Raw genomic sequence first — 21,213 nt, 5'->3', positions numbered from 1 at the left:
CAAGCTAAATATCGATGCATCTCTAGCAACGAATGGAGCACCAATAGGGGGCATAATAAGAGACACGGAAATATATGCTCTAGAAATCTGCGACATCTACCAAGGATTATCTCTAGCTAAAATGAAAGGAGTTGAAGAAATCCGGATCGAATCAGACTCACAGATCGCATGATCAATGGAAGATACAACTGCCCACGGTGACTAAGGCCATTAATTGCAACCATCGAAACGTCCTATGCTCTTTCAAAACATAGAGTAAATCACACTTGGCGAGAAGCTAATGCTGCAGCAGATAATTTGTCAAAAATTGATTGCTCCCCTCCTTGATATTGCATTCTGGACAGCCGAGAGGCCACTTACACTTGATTGTAAATTATCATCTTATTAATGAACTGGTAGGGGTCTAACAAACCTCAAAAAAAAGGGGTACTTGCTTATAATTAGGAGTGTTTCTTTTAAGGTGGATGTTAACATCTTTTACATAGAATGGGTTTTAGAGGTGTACATAACTGTTGACTTTGTTTGATAAATGTACCATACAAAGTTATATAAAGAATCAAAATTTAAGATATCTATCTTAAAAGTTGAATTAGATAATGTATTATTGAATGTATCTACAAAATGCTGATTTTAATCATTACTTTAATTAAATAGATAATTATTTTTGTGTTATGTAAAATTATTTATTTCATGCAGATGTTGCAAGAGTTTGGAGAAATCGGCTATTGAGACTTGGAGATGATTGGGTGATGTGGGTTTGGTTTGGTTAACTAGATTATTTAACAGTATTTTGAAGACTAAGAAGATGCTTGATGAGTGGAGGAAGAGTACATTAGTACCTATTTATAAGAATAAAGGAGATATTCGGAGTTGCAACAATTACCGGGGAACTAAGCTAATAAGTCACACCATGAAGCTTTGGGAGAGGATAATTGAGCATAGACTAAGAAAAGAGATTAAGGTGTCAGAGAATCAGTCTGGCATCATGCCCGGACGAACGATTATGGAAGCCATCTTCTTGATTAGGCGGTTAATTGAGAGATTTAGAGAAAATAAAAAGGACTTTCATATGGTTTTCATTGATTTGGAGAAAGCGTGTGATAGGGTTCCAAGGAGTGTTATGAGGTGGGTCCTTGAAAGGAAAAAAAGTGCCTTCGAAATATGTTAATGTGATTAAGGATATGTAAGATGGAGCAGTGACTAGTGTCAGAACTACGGATGGCACGTCTAGTGAGTTTCCAATTATAATAGGACTACACAAAAGGATCCGCTCTAAGTCCTACACTAGTTATGGATGAACTTACGGAGGGTACCCAGGATGAGGTGCCGTGGTGTATGTTATTTACAGATGACATAGTATTAATTGACGAACCAAAACAGGAGCTAATGCTAAGTTAGAGTTATGGGGAACTACTTTGGAATCCAAAGTTTTTAGACTGAGTAGGACTAAGACAGAGTATATGGAGTGCAACTTTATTAATGTAAGGAGGCGGGGCGAGGATGTAGTAAATATGATTGGACAGGAGGTACCTAAAAGGGATATCTTTCGCTATCTTGGTTCAATCCTATATAATGAAGGAGAGATTGAAGAGGATGCTAACCACAGAATAAGAGCAGGTTGGTTGAAGTAGAAGCATGCTTCAGGAGTTCTGTGCGACCGTAAAAAACCTACCAAGTTGAAGGGAAAGTTTTATAAGACAGTTGTGAGGCCAACCATGCCGTACGACTCAGAATGTTGGGCCACCAAGAAGCAGCATGTGCATAAGATGAGTGTAGCGGAGAAGTGAATGCTTAGATGGATGTGAAAAAATTTATATATGATATTTGAAAAAAGGGTAATGATTTATTATATATGTATAACAGTATAAGTAAAATTCGCTAATGGTAATAGAAAAATTATATAGGATATTTGAAAAAAGGATAATAATTTATTATATATTTATAAGTAAAATTCGCTAATGAAATATTTTTATGTATTTGTGCAAATAATGTACAAGTGGTAGCCTTATAATTCAAAGGGACACAAAATTAAAATGAATGACAAATGAGGAATTGATGAAGACTCAGGTAATTGGTATTGATTAATGGTCACCCTAAGACCATGGGGAATTATAGAGTTTTTACAGCTTTTTCACACTCGGTTGAAGAAAGTGAATCTTGGGTGGCGTTTTAAGGCAAATTTTCAGTTGCAAGGAAATGCCTCTTTTACCAATGATTTTTGGACTTGTCGCGTCTCGACACGGACACAGAGTGTCAGACAAGGCAAACCCATAAAATTAAGAAACATAGAAACAGCTAAAATAGAAAGTATGCATATAATCTTGATTTGTTGACATGGATACATGTGTCCAGTTCCTACGCGGATACGAGGTCTATGACATGGCAACTTATAAAAATCTAGAAATGGTGAAGCACCCATACACTTACATATAAAATTACTAATTATTATCATAATTTATAATAATATAATTATGGTATTAATTTAACCAACAGATAAATATTAGAATTAATCAACTATAATCTAAAACAAACATGAAATAATCAAATAATAACGCATTCATCAATTTAATCAACATGAAATAATCAAATAATAATGCATTCATCAATTTAATGTAGTTCTCTTTAGTCTCCAATATGTAGCATGAAAGAGAGACCGATGAGTTACAATGAATATAATGTTGGAATAATTGTTTGTCTCGGGTTTTAGGTTTTGGGGAGAGGATATAGCGGCAAAAAATAGCTAAAGAAGAGCTAAAACAAGAATTTAGAATAAAATAAGAATTAATAATAAATGAGATAAACACAATATTCAATAAATAAAAAATGTCACACTTGACACGGTGCAAAAACAAGTCGACACACCCACATTAAGACTGACACTTCTAACACTACATTTAAAAGTGTCTAAAGGAGTGGCGGTACGTGTGGACACACACACGCCATGTGTGTCAGCAACAAATTCAAAGGGTCGACTAAATCGGTCTTGTACTCTCTCTTGGAATCTTTATTTTGATACTGAACTATTTAATGATATGAATTGAGTTTATTCTTTTTAAATTTATATATTACAGATTGTACTGTCGATAAGTTTATATAAAGGAATGGTGACATAAGAATTTTAAGAAGAGAAATGATCATTTGCATCTGTAAAACTTAAGTTGAGTAATGGAGTACAAAACTGTGAACATTATTTTGATGCAACCCATAGAAAGATACCTAAATAGAGATTTAACAATTGTAAGAATAAGGATTGATCGGGATTAAGTAGTTCAATCAGGTAGTTAATTACAAGGTAACTCTGTGATGCAAATCGTAGGCCAATAAGAGGCATATTTGCCCATTACGATTTATTTCCATGTTATTTAGTTTCTAGGACTCTTATTTCCAAGTTATTTAGTTTCTAGGATTTTATTTTCATGTTTTTAGTTTTAAGGCTTTTATTTTCCATGGTATTTATTTGCATATATTTAGGCTTCATGTACTAGAGATTTTTAGGGGCCGTTTGGATACGCGAATTTTAGAATCCAGGTTTTTAGTTTGAAAACAGTGTAAAAGAGGTTTCATGATCAAGTTGTTGCCGCTGTCCTGGCAGCGTTTCTTGGATTTTAGGTAAGAAAACCAGGTTTTAGAAATCTCTCCTGCATCCTGAGATTTCTAAAACTTGGAAAAATGGGAGGATCTGCTACTCTCTTGCTTTCGGAAAGGAGGGCGAGAAGTCAAAAACGACGGCTGGTCCGCTTCTTCTCTTGTCTCTTAGTTACAATTTTGAAGAAATCCCGGATTCTAAAATCCGCGTATCCAAACGGCCCCTTAAGTTTTGGTGATTAATTGATTGATTGAGAATTTCTCCCCTAGATTTCTTCTTCTTCTTCCTCCTTCCCATCTCTCCCTGCTATTACTTCTCCTCTTCTTCCCCTATTCTTCTCCTTCTCTTTCCTTCGTTTCTCCTCTTTCTTCTATTTCTCTCTCGGTCCTACATGAAATTTGGTAATAGAGCAACGGATCCAAGCAACTTTCACGGCAAACGACGATAATTCTGCACTTTCTCCAATTTCAACACGCTGCAATTTTGATCAGATTGTTGCCCTCTCCCACGTCCAAACTTTACTAGCCACCTTGAAGCCATAATGATGCAGATTGTAGGCCAATAAGAGGCATATTTGCCCATTCGGATTTATTTCCATGTTATTTAGTTCCAAAGACTCTTATTTCCATTAGACAAAAGCAAAACATATTTTCGAGTATCTCAAGAGAACTAAGCACTATTGTTTGGTAATGACACCACATACAACTCCTCCACAAGGTTGACAACCAAATACTACTTACCACTATTCTACAAGGTAAGTTCTAGGTATATACAAGGCTTGTGACCTCCCTGATGATGACTACTTACAGCACTACTATACAAGATAACTACCTGCAACCAAACAGTAGCGACGTCTGTAGATAGCATCTTGAAGTCACTATCTAGAATATTTCTAAATAAGGAATATTTTATTTTAAGAGAGCGAAGTGTATTATTCTAACACATCTACACGTATTATGGATGTGTTTATCCTACAAAGGATTAATTTATTCAACTTCTTTACATTTATTATGATACTTTTGTAGTAGATTTTCAATGTATCTAGATATTTGAATAATTACCATAATAAAAAATAATAGATGGATGGCAAAGATATGGTTGTCGATGCTTTAGTAGGGCATAAAACACGTGTAGGTGATGCAAAAAAACATTTGTAGAAATTAAATTAACTAGGGAAAGACTGAAATGTACAAGTGCAAAAAGTATAAAAATAAATTTTACCTTTTAAGATTAAATTAATAAATAGAGCACTAAGAGATGATTATGAAAACACTAAGTGCGAAATAGAAATTCGTAATAAATAAGTTTGTAAGGTGGTAGAAGTACGTAAAAATTATCACAAAAGAGATGACCAATTGTATTGTGACGAATCATAATTCTAGAGATAAATTCAGTAGCAAAATATTGAAATATAACATTCAAAACAAGTTGACATAGTTACTGCAAAATTTATGTCAAGAGGATAATAAAATTTAAACTAGGAATTAAACTGGGTAATGGGATAGTTAAATATCTACTAAATTTATGATAACAAAAAAGATTTAGGTATGAAAACTAAATATTATTAGACCTAGTCTGAATTTTTTCCATGACACAAGGCAATCTTGCTAGCTATAAATAATTACAAAACAAGTCAGCAGAGCTAAACAGCATTCAGATTTGTCATAATTAGAAAGAGCATAAACAAAAAAACTTCTTCAGGATAAATTCAACAGTTGAAAAAAAAATTTGCTTCCATTTTCTACAAATGGAAAAAACAAACGAAAAGAACACTCTCAATCAGGAAAATGAAAAAGTAAAAAAAGAAAGAAGAGAACCTCTTTTGGCAAGATCTGACCTCATCATCTCCGTAGATGAAAACATTAAAAAAATATGGTACACTGCAAACATGCGTAGTTTACATTGAAGAATTTGAAACCAGACATTAATTTTCCATATATTTTTCTTCCCCATCCATTTACAAAATCTGAATTCTTTTGCTTGCAGCCAGACACTATCACCTGATCCTCTCACATTGTTGTTGCCTACTCTTTCTTGTCACTGAGCCTTGGGTTTTTGAATCTTCACATAGGGGAAGAACCCCAAGAAGTGGACAACCCGCGGGGCCCAACCCAGTTGTTGGGCCCGGCAGAACATTAAGAATGTGTTCGCAAAGTAGGAGTTAAATCCCATTAGAACGTGCCACAATGCATGGCCCTGCGGGTTAACATACCATGAGGATATTTTCTCACAGAAGAAATGGTCGAGCAGCCAACACAGACTCCCCAGACATATGGTGGCCACATAGAGCTGGGCGAGCCGCTTTGCAGATGGCTCTTTTGTATGTATGTAATACTTGTACATTCGAGGGACACAGAGGAGAGAGAGGATTATGTAATGCACCTTAAAGCCAATGCCAAATCGTACTTGGGAATGGAGAACGGCAAAGGCAGCCCCATATAGAAACAAGAAAGTTGGCATTGTACTCCTGTAATGCCAATCTGGCGAGTAAAGGACATAGATATAGAGCAGCATCTCCCAGACCATAGGTGTTTCATCGCTTTGCTGTTGCCTGAAAATCAAATTGAAAGGAGTAATCGGGCAAATCTCAAGCATAAGTAATATGATATGGAGTAACACACTTGCGAGAGGATTGCAGGTTGCTTTTTGAGTAATGCAAGTGACATCATAATTTTGTATCAAACATGAAAGACAAATACAATAAGAAAAGCAGAGATAATAACAATATGAAGATTTTTTTGGGTAATGATAAATTCGCACGCCCTGTAGGATAATTTGCACCCCTTTAACGTGAGTTGACGTTAAAAAGTGTTGAAGTCTCCCACATACCCTCCTGTAAAGGGGTGTGAATTATCCTACAGGGCGTGCGAATTTATCATCGCCCTTTTTTGGCTATTGTGTTTAATCAATTGAAGGGAAGAGAAGAGAAGGGCAAAAGACAGGAGGGAGGAGGAAGAAACCCTAATCTTGGGCTGCTATTCACGTTTTTCTCCATTATGCCGCCAATTAGGGTTGTAAAATGACATTTATATGTGAGATTTGTGTTAAATGAGTGGGCCTTAACAAAATAACAACAACCAATAGGATTTACGAGTTTTTGTGTCATAAGTCAATGATAAATTACTTTAAATGACTTAAATACCCTTACGTCACAACTAAATACTACTCACGTAGGGCTAATATGATCCAAGTGAAGTGGGGTGTGAGGATGTGTGAGTGGTGTAGGCCCTAGATAATGTGGAAAATCCCCCACATCTAGGCTCTAGAATAATAATAGGCTGAAATTTAAAGTCTTAGATAAAAACAAAAATAAAAAAAACTGAGAAAACAAAGAGTCCCTATATATGACAGGAAGACAATGTTGAATCACATCAGTTCTCCCCGAAAAGGAAGAACTCAACTCTGTCGAGTAAAATACGCTACATGCTGCAATGAGGACTCGCGAAAACATCGCATCAATATGGCATCAAACCACAACCTCAATCTCTCTCGCTGGCAAACTAGGTATCACCAAGAAAACACTCGGCGAGCCTTCGACGTCCTGGTGCTGAAGAAGTAACCTCTATAAGTTGAAATGAAGAAAGTCTCGATGGAATCTCCAAAGTGTGGAAGATGAATGTCTCCAGTCGCATAATGAATGGGCTGAAGCAATGTCATTGCAGAGAGAGAGAGAGAGAGAGAGAGAGAGAGAGAGGTGAAAAGGTTGTGCTGTGAGCGAAAGGCGCTGCTAAATTCAAGCATGCTCTGCTCGAATCTCCAAAGTGTGCAACATGAATGTCTCCAGTCACAAATGAATGGGTTGAAGTAGTCGTCAGAATCCCTGTGATGAATATTTGGCCTCTCCGGTGTTGATTTGCAACTACCTGATATTGTTTCTGACTTGAACGCAGCCTCTCCAAAACCTCTTGCCGTACATCCTCCATGTGATAAATGAGATCCTCGGCCTCAGTGCGACACTGACCAGGGTTAAGACAAAGGATAGGGTCCAATAAGTGGGGAATGAAAAAACCGTAAATGGCCTCAAAAGGGAGGCATAGTAGGGATTGTGGAATGTATTTAATTATCAGACATGCGTGACAGCACGTCACTAAGTGTTCAATGTTACTAAATCGCATGATTTTCTTGCTTCTGTCATGGTTTCTAAGTGTGTGCATATTCGAGCATGTCCTGAAGTTTCATCTTAAAATTCTACCATTTTGCATATGTTTCCATACATTTACATGATTTTACAGGATTTCCATCGAAATTTCCAACTGAAACCGAAATGTTTCCATTTCTGTGGTGACCAAAATCAAAAGCAAAACCGAAATTTAAAACCTTGCTATAAGGCACAGATGGCAGGATGATGGGCTTAAGAAGGTGGCATGTGTTGGTGATGGCCAGCAAGAACCTAGGCGGTTGGGTGTGTCAACGGCCAATGACACATGGCATGGCTATATGGTTATATAATTGCTAGCATCGGCTATAAATATGAATTGCATGGACATTCACAAAGAAAGCAATGCCAAGGTCGGATCCTTGTACTTCAATTGAGAAAATATAAGGTTGGGAAAGTGTATCTTGTATACCTTGTGTTCTGTTAGGGTGTTTTGGTGTTCTTCTTATTCCATAGTCTCTTTGTGAGTGTTTGGCTAAGACTTGGTGTCCAACTACATGCCACACAATGGTACAAACTCCTTAAAACTTGTGAGAAAAGTTACCAACTTCTAGAACATGTGAAGTTGAGGTTAATACGTACATAAAAAATCATTGGGTATGAATTATTTTATATGTTGACAAAATGAGTAATTTTATTAATATGGGTTTTCTTCATTTTTAATGGTTTTGCCATCATTACGAAAGAAACTCATTCTAATTACAAAATATTGTTACTTTAGGTTCCTAAAATACCCTTACTTTAAAAACGAAAATAATGGCGGCCCCTTCAAGCTCCTCGTGGCCATACCCAACTCCTCGTACAACAGCTCCATCACCACCTCCAACAACCTCTTCAATTACTCATCTCGCCTCACCACCTCTCTCCGACATATCGCAGGAATCCAGCCGAGCAACGGGGGCTAAGATCATGTCCAAACCTACAATGTGCCTTTCCAACTCACCAATTTGTAGTGGAAGATATCAAAATTGGAATTGAATGAGACTACTTCCCATTTCTCAGTCGTAGCCCCCCATCCACAACATACTTCTCCGATTTGTTCTACGATTTCCAATCGGCGATGTGGGTTCATGCCAGAGTCAATGACAGGATTCCAACAAGTACGAGAGGGATGGGGTGTTGAGACTTTTTGGTTGGTGTAGAAAGAAAAATGGGATGGTGGCGACACTGGAATCAATATAGCCTTTTACATAGCATGACATTTTCCAGTTTTTTCCTTTTGTTAATATCCCTTTGTAATACTGTGTGGCGTGCCTTGCAAGTTCAGCTCATACTATAGGAGAGGAAGTTCGAGCTCTAGGGCAGCCCTATATTTCTCCCTAACATTTGCTTGTCCAGGATATTGATAGAAGGGGAGTCTCTTATGGTTATCTTTTTCTTGAAATGGAAAACTCATGTGTACATAAGGAGTCCCTCATGGTTATGTAGTAGATAAAGAAAGACTTAAACCTACTTATTGTGTTAAATCTTACCTAGAAGAATGAAGCACAAAATCAACACGAACTACTCACATCCATAGAACATAACTACATAGCAAAGGATCAGAAAATGTTAAAGGTTTCCATAACCATGAATTAATTGTGATTTTATGACCATTGTATGTGTTTCCCCGATTGGATCCCTCTGTATTCCATTTTTCTTCTAAATAAAATCTATTTCACTTGTTCAAAAATTAAATAACTCGCGCCCAACTATGCTTTAGCAAACAATCAGCAAGGACTCAAATGACTTGGCAACATTTCTGCCTGTTATTCCTTTCTATTTTCGCAAGTTTCATGGGCAAACATAATTCAAATCTTAATATCTTTAATAGATGGGGTTGGATGAATCCACCCGTAACATCTCAAGGAGTGAAAACCTGCCATCTTTATTAATCAACTCTAATGAACCCAAATAAGACAAATTCTCCAAACATACATAGCAAAAGCAATTACAAGTCTTACATTCATGTAAAATGAACATGCAGAACTCGAAAAAAAAGAAAGAAAGAAAGATGCAAAATAAGCTTATTATATTTTCAATAAAGGCATAAACATATAAGAAATTTGTTTTCCAATACATACGACCAAAATAAATTGGCAATGCAATATTAGGGATATATGGCATTTAAAGAGTGCAGTAGACCATAAAAAAGCTAAATGACACAAAGTGGCTATGCATATTGTAAATCATAGAGAAAAAAGAAACTTACACATGTTTTAGTGTGGCATGGAATAGCATGCTCCCAAAGGCAAGTATCATATTCGAAATATGAAGAACACTAAATCTTTTCTCGAACCGTTGTCGTAAGGCATTTATAAGGCCAATGATTGCCAAGAGAATGCATGGGATATTGGACATAGTGTTGTAAAATTCTGCAACATATGAAGAATGGGCATAATTTTTCTCACACGACTCAGTGGTGGATGTGACGGGACCCCAAAAGCTTGAAACCATTTTTTCTGCCATTTCTCCGGTACTTATGTATTCCGAAAGTTCAAATATATGGAATAGAATAAACTTATGCAATATAAAACAACACCAAATCCAGGCCAAAAGCAAATAATGTGCCTACAAAACATATAATGATATATTAGTAATTGCATAGGAACTGATGAACAAGTATAACCTCGGTAACTTAGGATAAGTCAGGAAGCAGTAATACAGAATAGATTGAAAAAATGGACCAAATGAGCAAAGTGGATCCAACCTACTTCCATATAATTTCAATCCAACAAATGGAAATCAATGCACATCAAAAAGTGTATAACCCCGGCAACTTCAAAATGCTAGGGTAACACAAAATATAGAAATATATTTTATATCATCAATGCCTTTAACTTCAGTTTTATATTAAAGTAAAAGATATATAAGTCATGAAGTTAATATTGAAAATGATGAGATGGCAAGCAGTTGGAGGTTTCATTTCCGAATTTATTATAACAACCAACAAGAACAAAACTTAAAATAAGATTAGAACAATTTGGACAATAACATGTTCAGGCTAAACCCCTCCCTAGTCTCTTCAATCATCCACCTAAGCATCTCAGCGACCATGGAGAAAAGGAATGACGATAGAGGCCCCCCTTTCTGAGTCTTCTCATGCTTTTATAAAAACCTGTAAGAGACCCACTAACCAAAATCAAATTCCATACAGAGGAAACACAAGAGTGCATATAGCCACGCCAACAATTACCAAACTCATCCGCCTTAAAAGAGAATCAATACATCTCCACTCCGCATGATTAAAGGATTGCTCCATGTCCAGTTTGCAAAGGATGTCCCTAACGCCACCATGGTAGTAAAAATCCACAAACCCATTGGCAATAAAAGCCCTGACCAGGATCTACCTGAGTCTTAGAAAAAAATCAGAGACCCAAGAACCGAATGGAAATGATCATCTAAAACCAAGGAAAGAACCTTGTAAACATAGCCTACAAAAATGGTCGGGCACCCCGCTTAGGGATTAAAGTGATGAGTGCAGCACCAATACTACTGCTCAGGCTTAAACCACCATAGAACTCACCAAAGAAATTCATTAGATCGACGCAAACAGCCTCCCAATAGTGTTGTAGAAAAGCTAATAAAAAACCATCTAGACCGAGAGACCGATCACCCTTCAAGGCAAACACGACTTTATTGACCTCATCTTCATTAAAAGGCTACTCAATCTGAAAAAGACTGACCAGATCCAAAGAGTCAAACTTGATACCTTCCGGCATCAGCAACTCTCTTGGCGAAGCATACAAAGAGTCAAAGACTAATAAAATCTAACGATCTCAAAGAAAATAACTGACGGATTGTCGCACCGCTCACCCTCAATAAGTAGAGAAAGAATACGACTAGCCCTTCTTCTAGGATTGATTATAAAATGGAAGTAGGTCGTGTTCTGATCTCCCCCTCTCAACCACTTGGAGATGGAAAGTTGACGCAACTTAATTTCCTTAAGCAAGACTAAGCTATTGAGCTTCGACTTCAATGAAGCGCCCTCTATCCGAGTCCTCACCACTAAGAAGGGCAGTCACTTCCAAGGAGTCCGGATTCTGAATGAGATGCAATACCAAAACCTTTTGTGCGTCGATAGTACAAAGTTTCGTCTTTGACCACTCATTTAACATAGACTTAATGTATTCTTTAAGCTTCAGCATGGGTGGTAGGCAAAATTTTGGTCATTTGTCTATGTATCATCATCGGCTTCATCCTTGTTGTTCGTGACCTTGTAGTAAAGATACAGTAGTTGCCCTCAGAAGTTCACAAACAAGGCAATTGGTAAGGTTCTATACACCAAAAAAAAATTGAACATGACTTGCCCTTGATAGGGGGTGGGTTGCATCTTGAACCAGCTCTTCGAATTTCATTTGGACAATTCGTAGAGCACATGATTCTTTTTCCACTACGTGAAGTGTCTATGGCTCTTCTAGCAATTGTTTCTCTCCAAGTACTCTTATATAGTGATTACCGCCTTCTTAATCCTTAAATAATGTAACAATAGATAACAATTGTCGCTTAAAATTAGGCACTTTACAGATCAACCCATGCTTACTATATGCTAAAAAACAAGTGGAAGAGGTAATATTTTGTATGCTTTCTTTGCAGGATAGATCCAAAAAGCCTTTTGTATCCACAAACAGTCAGCTTCTCTTCGCATGCTTTTAAAAAGTTCCATCGCACAGTCCTATTTTTTGATATCTTTCTTGGACTTCTCAAGCTCCATTTTGTTCCATTGAGGTTCTTCAAGAACCAGCTTGCTTGTTGAAGTCGGTTGTAGACATGGCCCAACAAATGCAACCCTAGGATTGGTCCTGGGTGGTGGGTTACATGGTTGTCTTCTTTGTCTGTCTTCTCAATTTTTTCCCTTGGAGCTCCAAGCTTTCTAACCTTTCAAGGCATCGAAACAGTAAATCTTCTCTCTAAAAGGCTCTCAGCGAATATTTTTTCTTTAACTGATTCTTCATCTCTTCTCGAAGGGCAATGGGCGTCATTGATTCTCCAGCCTCATCCACCATTTCTTGGCATGCCCGACCAACGTCATCCTCACAAAGCTGTCTCCGGCCATCGGTGATGTGCCAATAACAATATTCCTTTATTGCATCTAATAAGTCAACGGATTCTAGTCCATCATTACTTCCACAGACCCTTGGTACTTTCATACTTGTGATGCAACTCGTACAATCCATATGCTTAGATCTCCCCATAAGTCATGCTACTTGCAGTAGGCATCTGAACCTAGGCTTGATACCAAATTGATACATGAAAAAAAAGGACAGCTTCATGTATTGTAGCTCGGATACCAATTGATGTAAGAATAATAAGGGAAGATAAACTCGGGCTTGGTCATTTAATCACAATAGTAGGGCAAGGTCTAGGTTGTAATGATAGTATAAAAGGTAAAGTAATAGGGTAAAATCTCGAGGTAAGTGGGGGTTGATTAGGTGGATGGAGGATAAGGATAGGGTGACTGTTCACGGACTGTCTTCATTGGTCTTTGAGAGATTGTTTTATTTGTTCTAAGGGATTGTAAAAGAGAATTGCTTTCCGAGTTCTAAAGGGAACTGTTTGGTTATGGATTAAGGGATGTGACAGGCAAGGTTTAAAATTTTGGTTTCAGTACCGTTTTTGGACCTTGAAATTTCGAAATTTCGGTCGAAATCTGGTACAAAACCCGAAATTAATATTTTGTTCAATATTAAATTTCGGTCGAAATTTCGGTGAAATATTAAATTAATATAAATAAAAAAAACAGATTTTTTGGGGAAAATTTCGGAAAAACCGAAATTTCGACCGAAATTCCAAACTTTCGGCTGAAATAAATGACCGTTTCGGTTTTGGGTGACATCGGCGTCGGTCCGAAATTTCGGATTTCGGTCGAAATTTAAAACCATGGTGACAGGTGCATGGTTTTAAATTTCGCCGGTTGGGACTGAAATCTGAAAATTTAGGATTTCGGTTTGGATTTCGGCCGAAATGAACGAAAAAGGGCGGCCGAGTGCATGAGGCTGTGTGTATGGGGATTATTGCTTTTATGTTGTATGCGTAGTATAATTGTTTATTGTAGTTTTCTTTGTAACAAGCGGGAGTTCCATAGTATATACACTCCAGCTTGAGGGGGAGTGTTGAAGAGTGTAGAAGGGTATGTGGGTCATTATGTGTATTGTGAGGGGTATTGTAGTCTTTGTACACATGTAACCCTAGTTGGGCCATATATATACATCATATTCATAGGAGGACTCCTTAGTGGAGGATCTCACCATATTCTTCCTCACTCCTCTTCTTTTTTTCTTTTCCTTATCTTCAACGGTAATCATAGGATTTTTATGATTATTTTAACATATAGGGAAAAATGAAGATAAAAATTAAAAAGATAAGCTCATGATTAACCATTTGTTTCCCATCCACATCCATAAATGACTCAAGGCTAACAGAAGAGAGTGAGCTTTCGACCAACCTACAGATGGGCAGAAACAATGCCAAGTGTCAAAGGAATGCCCTGATACGAAAAATGACGCAGTGGGATTGGCAAGATTAAGACATGTAGAGGCGAAGGTGAATATCTAGGCCAATAGGAGCTTGCAAATGAGCAAAAACGTACACAATACGAACCAATGTTTCAAGCCTTGAGATACATAAGGAGGTCTTCAACTTTCAATTCCACATTGGTGGTTTTAGGAATGGAATACTAGGCCTCCAATTCCATTCAGCTCAAAATAAAACCGATCCAAGAAAAGCAATTAATCTTAATGGTTTTATGTGTCTTGATTTTCTGCACATAGGATTCAATCCCACAACTTCAAAACCATGAGCTATTGTTTGATTTGAATCTCCATTAACTAAATCTAAGAACTAATCAATAGCTTTCAATAGGAACCCTTTGAATTTCTCATGAAAGGGTTAGTTGGAGAGAAGCAAATATCATCCATGGAATCGGTCCAACAATTGGCGGAGCATAAAGAATTCAATATGTTCTAAAAGAAGCACAAGCAATAACATGTAAAAAAACCATATAAGAAGAAGGGTCCTTTGAAGTTATCTTACAAACACAACCATGCAAATAGTGAAGAATCTGAAATCGACAAAAAGGACATTTTAATGCAACATCTAAATGGATGTGAGAATGGGGCTGGGAAGTTCACTCCCACATTCCCACAAACAGTTGTTGGACTATGCTCTAGGACTTCAATTCTCAGGATGGGCAGGATGAGATGAACTACATATCAAATACATTTCCTTCATTATGAGTGCCCAGAATAATTGCTGCTCATTGAATTTCTAACACCACAGAGAGCGGTTGCGCAATAAGTTCACAACAAGTGCCAATGTTCTAATGGAGGTCATGAATACCAACCATGGTTATTCAATTAATGAGAAAATGGGTCTTGCATGATTCTGATCTTGGATTCCCTTCGAATGAAAAGCAACAGCTACAATTAGTCCATGGCATCCACAACAAACACATTTCAAGTTCACCCGATTCAAGCTACAACAAACCCATATTCCAGCCATACATGGATGTACCCTTGATGAACTCAGAACACACGAAATTACCAACATCTGTCTTGTAGTTTTACTAAAATTCAATACAAGAAGCACGTAGAATATATAATAAATCACAACCAACAGGGCGGCTGAGAGAAAAACGATGACCCGAATAGATTGCAATAAACTTGCTTACAACAAGGGAAAAGTAATGAAAATTTCAAGAGGAAGGATATTTACAATACCTGCTCTTGGAATTCTCGTTTTGAACCCCTGCTTGCAGCAGAAGTTTGCAATACCCCAGCCAATTTCCTTGTCTTCTTTGATCAATCCCAAAAAGTGCCCTAAACCTAAGTTTTCATTGGAACTTATACAAAATCAACGAAGGTTGAAAAGAAAAACTGCCCAATTTCCTTGTCTTCTTTGATCAGTCCCAAAAATTGCCCTAAACCTAAGTTTTCATTGGTACTTATACTAAATCAACGAAGGTTGAAAAGACAAAACTGCCCTCACTTAAATTGCTGCTAAAACACAATGGTTTTGGGCAAAATATCCTAAGACTCTCTTATAAAATGATAGGAGCAGCCTCTCTAATCGAATTAACAAAAATAGCCCTGCCTTAGCTCGCCAGACAACCAGACTCTGAGCTCCAAGTCTAGTAGATCTGCGTCAATAAATTAGACAACAGCTCCTAAAAATTATTTTACTAGAAGTCATCAAATTGATTGACCAGTGAATCACGGACTTGGATTCTTAGGGACGCAAAGATTTCAACCGAAACAACCGTAAATAAAGTCAATGCAATCCTCCATCAATGTATACAAGCAACAGAAAGATGGATAAGAATTCATTGAATAGCAATCAAGATTTTCAGATTATTTAAAAAGAGAAATTAATGTTTGTAAATTCCATATAATCTTCCAATAGTTCAATGTCCTAGATTAATTTGCCCATTATCAACCGAATAAATGAGATTATCATGCAAATTAATCAGGCCCCAACAATCCTATTGCAATAATAATTGTTGCATAATCTAAACTTTAAAAAAAAAAACACATGATAAAATCTAGTGTAGAGAGAAGAAATTCACCTCACTTAAATTGCTGCTAAAACACATGATAAAATAATAAATATGTACAAATCAAGAGCTTCACACCCAAAAAACCTAAAACTCTGTTTTTCTTAGCAGACTTGGAATCAAAGGATCGCAAAAAATATATATATCAAACTGAACAAAATAAGACGAGCCAAACTTACTCTTTTATTTCTGTCCCAAAAAGAGAAATTGAAGGTATAAGAAATCAAAACCCTAGATGACTAAAATCAGAAACACCTACTACTTTAATAACAGAATCAATTAAAGAAATAATCCAGACAATTTGCACAAAAAACAAAAAGAATTTTTCAAAGGAATACGGATACCTAAAACGCGATCTGAGCCAAGAATAAAAAAGCAAAGTAAATAAGCAACCAATGAATAAAGAGGAAAAGAAAAAGGGTGATGAGAGAGCGAATCATCAAACCTGAAAACCCTAGTTTGGAGTTGCAGGACGGGAAAACCCTAGTTTTGTTTGTGTAAGAGAGAGAGAGAGACCATTGGCTATGTTTTATATTGGGCCCACACAAAAAGAGAAATGGACCGTGTAGGGTAGTTATTGAGATCCAATTCATATGGGCTGAATGGTTGGGCCCACAATTCATAGAGCAAGATTAAATAAGGCACGGGCCCCCTAGCTCTACGTTAGAAGGGTTTCTAAGTGGGGCCCCAATATATATGGGCCGAAAATAAGACCCACAAAACGATGATATAATCCTATATGTATATATATATATATATATATATATATAGGGGAAAGTGATGGTGAGCGGTCACTCATATAGCTTATATGCGCAGTTTGGGGTTATTGAATTAGAACCGTGGATTTGAAACGATCCTGGCCACACCTTATATTTACAGAAACCAGCGAACAAGCCATTCGACGTTCTCTCTCCCTCTCTCTTTCTCCCCCAAAAGCCGTAGCCATCTCCGACGGTGAAATCTGCCGTCTCTCCACACGGTGCCATCTCTGTAGCCATCCACGGCGGTGCCGTCTCTATTCGACGTTCTCTCTCCCTCTCTCTTTCTCGACAGATGCCATCCCCGCACGGTGCCATCTCCGTAGACGCGCCTAAAATCCGCCCTCCCCTTCCTTCTCGACGGTGAAATCTGCCATCTCCGCACGGTGTTTTCTCCTCCAACGAACCAGACGTCGTTCTCCTCCCCAGGTAAGTTCTATATTTCATTTTTTTGTCTTTTTTCCCTCTTCTAAGGTTTCAGGTAGGCTTTTTTGGTTTCTAGGGTTTTAACTGTTAGGGTTTTTCTTTTTTTTTAATAATTTTTCCTTTAAAAAATACTGGCTCTACGAGCAGCTTCAATGGCGATGAGAAATTTGTGGGATTTAGTGAATTATTTTTTGGGATTTAGGGTTTGTGGGATTTAGTGATTTTTTTTCTTCTGTGTCTCTTTCTCTCTGCAGCTTCAATGGCGATGAGGAATTTGTACAACGAAACGAGATCAATTGATGTTTGTAGGGGAAAAAAATTCTCTCTACAGCTTCAATCGACAGATGCAATTAAAAAAAATTCTCCCTAGGCTTTCTAGGGAAAATCGTGAATCATTGATGTTTGTAGGCTTTTTTTGTTTCTCCATTGAAAATCATAATTTTGTTTTAGTGAGAATGTAGAAAGATTAAAGCTTTAGACAGAGAGGAAACCTAATGGGTTTTTCCAAAATCATAATTTATTTTTTCAGTGGCAACCTATTGGGTTTTTTGTTTCCAGGATTTTAAGGGTAATGTATTTAGGAAAAATCATGAATCATGGATGGTTTTCTCTCTTTTAATGCTTTTATCTCTTTTCCCCTTTCATTTCCTCTTTTTGGTGGGGTTTTTTGGTGGGGTTTTTAACTTATTTGGAGGGGTTTTTTGTGTTTTAATGGCTTTTGTTGGTACCTTGGATGTCGATGCTATGATAGAGTAGTATATCTGGATGTGGTGATTTTTTGTATTTAAAAAGATTCGGAGTTCATGGGTTTTTCTGCTGTTCCTGTTGGTTATTTGGTGATTTGGATAGACCAAGCATTTCTATAGATTTGTGCTTATGTTTATGCTTTGGTTTATTATTATGTAATTGACATTGATTTGGCTTACATGTTTTTTGTTTTATTTGATTGTCTTGAAGTGAAGGGATTGAAGAAGTGTACTCAAGTTAATGGATGATAGAGACTGTATAGATTTTGGTTTATCAATTGATGATATTGACGCTAATAGACTGATTATTGTTGGTGATATGTTAGGAAATGATGAAAGTGAGGTGGGATATATATCTGTTGATGAGGAGGTAGACCCAAATGAGGAGGGAGACCCAAATGAGGAGGGCGGTGTAGAATTTGTTGATATTGATGATGGTGGTGAGAGGAATATGGGTAAGAAACCTTTTTTGGATCAGATATTTGATGGTGAAAATGATGCATACGAGTTTTATAATATATATGGGTTGGCCACCGGTTTTGGAGTACGGAAATCATCAACTTATAAGTCGAAGATAACACAGAAAGTGATATTTAAGAGATTTGTTTGTGATAGAGCAGGGTTCAAAAGCAGTAAAGCTAAAAATGTGGTGGTTGATAAAGTTGTGAAGCCACGTCGGAATGTCAGGGAGGGTTGTAAAGCCAAAATGGATATCTCATTAATTGATGGGAAGTGGAAAGTTAAAGCTTTTGAAGATGTACATTGTCATGAACTTACTTCTCCACTCAAAAGACAAATGCATCATTCGCATAACAAATTTATCAAGACTCAGGTAGTTAAGAATTTGATGGACGACCTGAGTACAACTTCAATCCATCCTGCTAATATTGCGAAGGCCATTAATGTTTCATATAAAGGATCAGGTAGTTCTATAACGACAAATCAGGTGGTTTGCCATTTGAGAAAACAGATGGTGAATAATATGGGGCAAGAAGGCGTTTTGGTAGCACAGAAATTCCAAGCGAAACAATCAGAGGACCCAAACTTTTTTTTCAAAATGGAGTTGGATATTAATGGTAACTTGCAATCAATGTTTTGGGCCGATTCACGAGCTAGAGATGCATATCTAACCTTTAGTGATGTCATTGTGTTTGATGTAACGTATAGGACGAACAGGTTTAGAATGCCTTTTGCACCATTTACTGGAGTAAATCACCACAGGCAGAGCACCTTATTTGGATGTGCGCTAATAGCAGACGAAACAGAAGAGACATTTACATGGCTATTTGAGCAGTGGTTGGACTGCATGTTCGGGAGAGCTCCTGGTTGTATCATCACAGATATGGATGGGGCGATGCGAAATGCTATCAGAACCGTCTTTCCAAATACGCGTCACAGATTTTGCTCTTGGCACATCAGTAAGCATCTACTTGAGCATGTTCCATTAATGGGAGATCCCACTAGTGAATTTTCCAAGGATTACAAGAAATGGTTTTACACGAGACAAAAGGAAGACTGTGATGTAGCATGGGAAAATTTGATTCAGAACTATGATATTAAGGAAAACGGATGGTTAGCAAAAATGTGGGATGTACGGACCCACTGGGTGCCAGCATATTTCAGGAACACATTCACTGCTGGCATGACATCCAGTGCGCGCAGTGAAAGCATCAATTCTTTCTTTGATGGATATGTAAATCAGAACACAAGCTTAAAAGAATTCGTAGATAGGGCACTTATTGAACGCCGTAAAGCGAAGTCCCAAGAAGATTTCAAGTCTAAAACTACGAAGCCTGTACTTGTTTCAAGGAGCAAATTGGAAGAAGAAGTTAGTAAGTCTTATACGAAGACATTGTTTGACATATTTCAGGCAGAATTTAAGGATAGTATTGACTGTTATCATGAGAAGGTGGAAACGAGTGGCATCGTAGCAGTATACAAAGTTGGATTAAGTGTTGATGAGAAGTGGAAATGGTGCAAAGTTGTGTACGATGAATCTGAAGGGGTAAAGGCAACATGTGAGTGCGCGATGTTCGAGACGAAAGGAATTTTATGCAAACACATACTCCGCATTATGTCCAAGAAGCAATTGATGAGCATTCCCCAACAATATATCTTAAATAGATGGACAACTGGGGTTAGATATCATGTGGATAGTGGAGTGTTTATGAGAGAGTTGGATAATAATGACGTATCTCCACTTCACAGATGGTGCCTAATAACAAAATTTCAAGCACTTCTAGATAAGTTGAAAGATAATAACATTCTTTTCAAGAAGGTGAAAGAAACCCTTGATGCTTGGTTGTTGGACTCTGAGAATGAGATGAGAGACAAGGAAGTTGATTTGGCAAACAGTGGGAGCGAAGTAGTAACCAACTTTGTTAGCCAAGGAGTTGAGATTTCTATTCGCGACCCCCAACCTGGAAGAACCAAGGGCCGTCCAAAGGTTGCTACCCGGTTCAAATCCCCGATAGAAAAGTCCCAATCCCAACCAAAGCAGATACGAAGGTGTAAGAAATGTGGAGAAATTGGCCATTACATGACAACATGTGGACAAGAAAATAAAAAGAAACAGAAGGTTTGGATTTCTTATGTCAACCTCTTCAATTTCTTATTCTTACTAATTGTCTTTATCAATGTTGTAATTTTTTCATTTTTCTTGCTTCGAAATAGATGACTTTAAGGGATGAGCAAGAGGATGACGAACATGAAGAGTCAATGCACGCGGATATTGCTTCGTGATTTTGCAGATTCGCGTAGGTATGTGGTAGCTTGTTTCGATAATAGAATAATTGTTTATTGCTTCAATAGCCTATGTATATGAAATTTTGTTGATAAGGCAATGATAATTTGCAGGGAATTTTGTTGAGATGGCAATGATGTGGGGTGTATATCCCCTCCCAATTGCAATGGTAAAGTTCACTTCCACATCGCATCTGTTGCTTTCTTTCTCTGAAAATATTTCTGCACTGATAGTTTAGTACTTAGCTTTATGCATTTCCATTTACTAG

The 21,213-nt window shown here is 37.3% G+C and overlaps 2 protein-coding genes across 2 annotated transcripts; one reads left to right on the top strand and one right to left on the bottom strand.

Annotated features, from left to right (window-relative positions):
- Nucleotides 1–5,419: 5,419 nt before the first annotated feature.
- On the bottom strand, nt 5,420–16,870 carry LOC143889690 (alkaline ceramidase-like). Its single transcript, XM_077393987.1, has 3 exons — nt 16,718–16,870; nt 9,934–10,292; nt 5,420–6,137 (listed from the first exon to the last, which is right to left on the bottom strand). Exons 2-3 carry the CDS (start codon nt 10,188–10,190, stop codon nt 5,624–5,626), a joined length of 771 nt encoding a protein of 256 aa, XP_077250102.1. The 5' UTR covers nt 10,191–10,292; nt 16,718–16,870; the 3' UTR covers nt 5,420–5,623.
- Nucleotides 16,871–18,443: 1,573 nt separating this feature from the next.
- On the top strand, nt 18,444–20,944 carry LOC143890926 (protein FAR1-RELATED SEQUENCE 5-like). Its single transcript, XM_077395598.1, has 2 exons — nt 18,444–20,780; nt 20,876–20,944. The coding sequence occupies exons 1-2, from the start codon at nt 18,444–18,446 to the stop codon at nt 20,942–20,944; spliced, it is 2,406 nt and encodes an 801-aa protein (XP_077251713.1).
- The last annotated feature ends 269 nt before the right edge of the window (nt 20,945–21,213 follow it).

Source organism: Tasmannia lanceolata, unplaced genomic scaffold (assembly GCF_043159265.1).
Source record: "Tasmannia lanceolata isolate RefF3 unplaced genomic scaffold, GAP_Taslan_0.1 ptg000013l, whole genome shotgun sequence".
Taxonomy (NCBI): Eukaryota; Viridiplantae; Streptophyta; class Magnoliopsida; order Canellales; family Winteraceae; genus Tasmannia; species Tasmannia lanceolata.
This window is presented reverse-complemented; position numbering and strand designations above follow the sequence as displayed.

Bases quoted from the DNA above. Each gene is read 5' to 3' on its own strand.
- LOC143889690 (XM_077393987.1), bottom strand. From the start codon at position 10,190: ATGGCAGAAAAAATGGTTTCAAGCTTTTGGGGTCCCGTCACATCCACC. The intron at 6,138-9,933 runs GTAAGTTTCTTT...TTTGATTTTCAG, and splicing joins CATGCCACACTAAAACATGT to GCAACAGCAAAGCGATGAAA.
- LOC143890926 (XM_077395598.1), top strand. From the start codon at position 18,444: ATGGATGATAGAGACTGTATAGATTTTGGTTTATCAATTGATGATATT. The intron at 20,781-20,875 runs GTTTGGATTTCT...GCTTCGAAATAG, and splicing joins AAAATAAAAAGAAACAGAAG to ATGACTTTAAGGGATGAGCA.